This window comes from Rhopalosiphum maidis, chromosome 2 (genome assembly GCF_003676215.2).
Source record: "Rhopalosiphum maidis isolate BTI-1 chromosome 2, ASM367621v3, whole genome shotgun sequence".
NCBI classification, from domain to species: domain Eukaryota; kingdom Metazoa; phylum Arthropoda; class Insecta; order Hemiptera; family Aphididae; genus Rhopalosiphum; species Rhopalosiphum maidis.
This window is the reverse complement of record NC_040878.1, coordinates 57,483,484-57,490,575: the sequence shown is the minus strand read 5'-3', so window position 1 is coordinate 57,490,575 and position 7,092 is coordinate 57,483,484. Positions and strand designations below refer to the sequence as shown.

Here is a 7,092-nt window from a genome sequence, read left to right as displayed (position 1 = left end):
CTATAAATTTGCTTAATAACTAAAAACACTCTACATTTTGAATATAAATAGCTAGGACATGAGTATAATATAATATTATTATTTCCGCCATAGAAATGGTTAATTAAATTTTTAAAAGCCGTAAGCCGTGTACTGTGTAAGTAGCATACAGTATACTGGCATTTACCTACAGTGTAATGTTTTTTTACCGATATATTATGTTTGTTTAAATGTTGGACTTAACAGTAAAATAACTTATAAGTTATAATACGTTTTATCTGAAAATGTACCTGTATATTACATTCTACATAGCAACAGATAATATAAATGTGACATTTATTTAAATTTAAACCAAAGTGTGTGTTTATCTTATTTTGTGTTGTCTGTCGAATGTCGATGACGTTGTGCCCGGAATGCAAGGACGTGCAGGACGTTGTAACGGACAGAATCGTTTTTGTTTAATTAAGAGTTACCTACGTAAATCAGGACCATTATTTTTAATGTATTATTTTAAACATATACTCCTCGTCATCCACATCATTAACCGTCTAATTCTGACTTAGAGAACAATTTAACGAACAACTTAACTATTATTAGAGTATTACACAAACTTTAAACACATTTTGTAAATAAATATAAATATGTATTATTATATAGTTTTGATCTGTACATCAAATATCAGATAATACTTCATAATAGATTCATATGCATGTCAAATTTTATATTTTTTTTTTTTTGAAATCACCTCGATTTTAAGTGATTAACACAATTATTATGTTGTTTGAAAAATATTTGTTAAAATATTAAAGTATCTATATACCTAGAACAACTTTAATTTAGTTTTTGTAGACTGTACTATATATAATATATTATCTCAATAATCATATGACATATAAAATCATAATTACACTTTAAAACTATAAGATTTGAACTTCCATCATTATTATTTTATATGACTTCATGGTGTATAATTATATAATTTCAATAAAAACATAACTACAATTGTGTCTTTAATACCGGTATAATATTGAATTGAATTGAATTATTAAAATAATTAAAATATTTTAAAATAAACCTTATCATAAAGGTACGTTCTATATTTATTATTGTATATACATTATACATATACGTATATGTTGTTATATTGATTTATAATAGATTAATTTACACATATATACTTTATATAGTGACACTCGAATTGCCTCTTAAATTTATTTAGACCTTATATATCTTAATATGATGAATATGAAATTAATAAATTGAGTAAACATTTATAAGCCATAATAAGGAATTCTTTTTTTGGATCATAGCTTTTAAACATTATTCAAGTATACCTAATGACCGGCACCCTTAATTAATCAAAAAATCCCTCATCCTCCATAAACGCAATTTGTGGGGGCTTGGACGGGCTACGCCCCTCCAAAATCAATCGTAGCCCCCCAAAATGGTTTGTATACATCTCCTTCCACAGTTCCACCTTTATATATATCAGGGAGCATACACACATGCAAATTATAATAGCCCCCCAATTTTAAAACTCAAATTGCGTCTATGCATACCTCGCTTAAATTGCTGTGTGATTTTTTCTGAATAAAAGTTGTAAGCCATTATAGATTTAAAACTTGGTTGACTGGCACAGTTTGAAAATTGCAGGGGCAGCCCAGGCACCTAGGAACGCCTATAGTAGGTATATTATAAATATTTATCAACAATTTAACCTGGAAAAATCAGTCTTTAAAACTAAGTATGCGACGTAAAATATAATATATAGGTGCTTATACCTACATTTTTATAAATAAATATGTATTTTTTACTCGTTTTATATACTTAATATATTATATTAAGTATATTAATGTGCATAATAAAAAATAACTACTTGTTTAATATAATTAATATTAAGATTATTATAAATTTAAATCGAGACATTTTTGTTATAACTATATATTTATCATTTATATATATATCTATGTATAAAACATTTTGTAAAATTATGATTAGATATATTATATATTGCAAGTTATAACTTTTTATGTATTCAGTTGTCAATATTTTTTGACAAAATATTTTAAAATAAGTTTAATCAGATTTAATGATTTGCTATAAACTATTTGTTGAATACTATAATATGACCTTTACATGTTCGTGTACAAAAAAAAGACACCGTTTGAAAATAAAATTACACTCCCCGCAAGACTAGTCGCATAAAAATAATATCTCTGGCGTATATCTCGTGTGCGACTAGAATATTTGCGATTACAATCGATTTAAAACAGATTTTTTTTTATCGACACACATTTTCGCAGTTGTTTTGTCAACGTTTGCAATGTATATATTTCAATTGGCCCCCAAACAATGTCGTTCACGTTAATCGCACGCACGAACACACGTTTAATATAATATATATATATAAAATGTATACGCATATTATATACGCTGCTGCAGCACAGCTAACGTCCGCGCGCGCGTTATTCTATTTATTGCCGCCGATGGGAGCGCGCGCGCACACGCTTGTGAGAAAGACAGAGAACTGGACAAAATTTACGAGTTTGAGTTTTCTCGAGGCCCTTTAATTCACACACACTCACACACATGCTGCACGGCGCGAGCTATAAATCGTTTTGGCGCATTTCTGTGTATGTATATAATATATATATATATATAATTCTTTACTCTGCGATATATACTGCCGCTTCTACTGCACAGTGCATAGGCATCATAGTGCTCGAAGCCGTCAGCGGGTTAACGTTTGTTTGAGCGTCTCGCAGACAACCAGCGTGTTCAGCTAGTGTTGTATACATAGACGGTAGGTATGTACAATACATAATAAGAGAGGCCGAAAACACTGTTTTTAAGAGCTAAAAGACAAAAAGTTTAATGCCTAAATAGTATAACATGCATTAATATTATACAGTATATTATGCGGCCCGTGGGGTGGCGACTATAATGTTGAGACATCATAAACGAAACAGCTAAAAATCAAAAAAAAAAAAATCGTTAATTGAATTTTAATAATATTATAATATCAATAATCATACCTATTATAATAATTATTGTCTCGTGCAGCGTGCGGCAGCAACGACTCGCGTCCGAAAGATTTCCGCGTGATACAGCGGCGTCATTTGCCGCCGACTCGGAGGAAAATCGGCGGCCGCCGGCCGAAAAAGTGATCCGGAGCGGTACTGGCTCCGGCCGGTGGCGGGCGGGGATGAGTTATGTGCCCGTACCCCGGGGTGGGCGTCACCGAATGCCGCCCAGACCACGCCCGGGCCGCCCGTGACGTCACAATCGGGCCCGATCGGCAACCATCGGACCGTGCGCGCCGACCGGCGTTATCGTCGTCGTCGTCGGCCCGCGTTGTTGACACCCGTCAGTCAGTGATGGCCGTGTCCGCGTCCGTGGTCTTTGTGCTTTTCAAGGGTTCCGTCGCCACTAACGCCGCCGCCGCCGACGCCGCCTCCGACATACACTGCGTCGCTGTTGTTGTCGGTTGACGATTTTTATTGTTTTGTCAGTCGTCTACTCGTCTATATAAAATATATTATACGCGATCGCAATTTTTATAATATCGTACCCGCAGCCATTACTGTTTTTTGTTGTAATTTTTTTTATCATTATTCTTGTCGTTTCGTGTAATAAATAGTGTTTATTTTTCGAGACTGTTTACGCGCCCGTCTAATTATAATATTGTTACTAGTACGTTGTTACGAATTTATTATATTTAGTAAGTTTCTGATACCCGCGAAACGAGTTATGTCTAACGAAGATCAGTGTTGTTCGTGATTGTTACACGCGAATTTCTGTCATCCACGCGCACTCGGAAGTCGCGTACTTCGCGCTCCATCGTGTCTTGCTCGGAGGAAGTATTCCGTACGTCGCACAAGTTGCCGCACCGAAGTAACGTCACCACGATCATGACCAGAAGGAAGCAACACTGCCCCAAAAGAATGAAATGTATGTACTTGAAAAATTATTATTTTTTACATAGTTGATTTATTTTTAAGTATATAAACATTTTCATTATCTCCCCGTAACTGCGTAAAAGCTCATAAATTATATAGTCACCTGGGCCAAAAATAGCTTTTTTCATATTTAACAGACAACAGAGGACGCTCTGTAATACTACTCCTCAACCAAAAATAGCTTAGATAGGTACGACATGTATTTTAGTATATTATTTTAATGTTTTTATCGTTCAAATCAAATATTAGAAAATCTGTCCTGTGTATAGGAGTATTGTAGAGGTAGGTATAAACAGAATTTTTTTATTTTTATAAATAATCAATTTACGATAGGGAGTTTATGATTTTTGTTATAAAATCACAGTTTTTGTTAACGTCTTTCCCAGAAAAAACTCAAGTCTTTCATATCACGTGTATGATCGTAAAACATATATAGGTAGATCCCTGCAGCTATTGTTCGCAATATTGTTCGTATAATATTATACCCACATAATTTATGATTACGAGATTGGGGATTATTCGTCAAAGGCCGCCGCTACAATATAAGGACACCCACTGTTCGTCTAAATATAGGTGTATTTAGATAAAGCCGCGATTTTTTTTCGTGTGATTCGTGGTGTTTGAATATTATGTTTAGTTGTTCGTCATTGTTTATGATTTCTGGGCACTATAACATCTAGGTATTTTTTTTTCTTCAGACGATGACGCGAGTTCGGTTCTTATTCCAATTCCACCTGGTGCACTATTTATATAGATATTTTCGCGGCTTCGTTGGGTTCTAAGGGTGATACTATATGTACAGTGTAATATATAATATTATAGGAAAACTATATAATAGTATAAAAAGGCGTCGTAAATTTTGGGCACAGGTTGCTGTACATACACACACATACATATAAATATTATATATATTAATAAAGGTATTGATACACGCAATGACTTGCAGGGATCGTTGCGGCGGCGTCATGTTATTAATGATGACCGCGACCACGTTTAACACTTTTCCCCCGTAAACACGCACGTTTTTCGGCGCCTTCTTTTGATCTCTTATTTTTGTCCCCTCCCCAGGGTGACAAATATAAAACGCGTTCTTCTTCGTGACTACAATCATAATAGTCGTTATACAACAACACATATTTGCCGGTGTAGCTATACGATACGACCACGACTTATTATAATATTTTATTGTATATATATTCCAATGTTCGTACGTATAATACGTGTAGTATATTATGGTGTATGTATTATATATTTTCATGTATGAGATTTCGTTGTGGGACCTGTTGATGGGTGAGCCGGTGTTTTGCAGCCGGCAGCGTGTTTCGGCGGGTCGGCCGTCAGATATACCGTGGGGGAAGACTGCCGTGCAGGCGGCAGCAACAGAGCGGCGTCGCGGGAAGAGCAGGGGGCGAAACGCCGCCACCGCTGCCGCTTTCGACGCCGCGTGTGCGGCTAGCCGGGGGTAAAGCGCATCTCTCTCCTTGTCACTGATAAATGAAACGGGCACGCCACCATACATACATATATATATATAGAGAAAATACGTGTATACACCACTCTCGTACACACACACACACATATATATATATATATATATATATATATATATATATATGTATATATTTAATATATAATGCACGTATATAAACACGATGAAGCTTGATTATTGCTCCTTTCCGGGTGCCTAAATCAACAAGTGCGCGTGTAACTTGTATATAACATATATTTGTATCGCTTTTTTGGTAAAATTCATATTTTTATATACGTAGGAAAACGTGGTTGTTTTACTGTTGTGTGTTTTAAGCATTTTTTGACGCTTGAAGATGAGATTAGGTACGGCGTGAATGTGACACGAAATTCCATTGAAGACCAAAAGTTGACAAAAATAGGTAATAACACGTTCAAAAAAATTGAATGCGAAAAAGGTTTGTGTTCAGATAGTGTTAAGAGTTCAGAATTGGACATCAAATACTTGTTTCAAATAATAATGAATTGCTATAGTGAATATAAAATTAGAAAATTCGTTATGAAATATCACAGTCCGGTGTTGGTAGTTAACCATGTGTGTTATCTGATAGTTTTTAATTGTTGTATTTCGTTTCGAGTACGATTTTGTTGTTTTTGTTCCATAATACGTCCCGATAAAATATTAGTGTCCACCGCTGTGACGACTTGCCACGGAAATTACATCATTTCACGTTACATTTATATTTAATCTCGAGCGTGTAGATAGGTTATTGGACGTATCCCAAAATTGTTTTAATCGTCCGAAATAAAGAAAATGTTGCATACAGAAATGCGTAAAAATATGTATGGTTTGCGCATAGACCAAGATTGTAATTACTCTAATAGAACAATTTATAGGTTATTATGGGCTTAGAAATCGTTTCGTAAATCGTCAATGTTTCCTTTCAACCATAATATAATATGCCATGGTATAGTAAGTTTAAAAATATTGTAATATTAAAATAACAACCCTAGTATAAATGGTGATTATCTTTAAATGTAAAAATTATTTGATTATTAATTAAATTTTGAATTTATGTTAGTAGGTACATTTTAATGTACAAGTATTAATCGTTATTAACAAATGTAAACAATCGTGGTTCGGTGTTTGGACATTATCGTCTCTATACAGTGTCGACTCAATGTAATATGATTTCTATATTCAAATTGTTTTTGGTTCACAATTTCTCTTATTATTACCTGTACCCTTGGCTTGGTTTGTTGCACCTGTCTGTCGTTTATTATCAATTCTATGTTTACAGTTAACATTATCGTCACTGTATAGAAAATAGTAACGTGACTTGGTATTGTATTACATTGGAAATTTATTTTGGTTTCATTATTATATCAACAATTTATAATCATTATAAATTATTTAATTAAGCCTTCATACACTGAAAATATTTTATATTTATATTCTATATATATTATTAACAATATTAAATTAATTATAAATTGCCGTCCATATCATGAAATATCACAATAAAGCAAACTTCACAAAAACACACACACATATATTATATTCAATTCTCACAATGACCGTACTTATGTCCAATTATAATATTTTTGGACAATGTCAAATACTTAAATAACATGATAGGTAATTATATTATTTATTATGCTTGAATTCGTTCTTCCATAATGAATG

General features: G+C 33.5%; 1 protein-coding gene across 1 annotated transcript in view; it reads left to right on the top strand.

Annotated features, from left to right (window-relative positions):
* The first annotated feature begins 3,364 nt into the window (after positions 1-3,364).
* LOC113551480 (protein tiptop-like) overlaps positions 3,365-7,092 on the top strand; it is a 60,792-nt gene continuing 57,064 nt past the window's right edge. Inside the window, exon 1 of the mRNA XM_026953746.1 lies at positions 3,365-3,930. Coding sequence (XP_026809547.1) covers positions 3,891-3,930 — 40 coding nt within the window. The 5' untranslated portion in view covers positions 3,365-3,890. The remainder of the gene's footprint in view (positions 3,931-7,092) is intronic.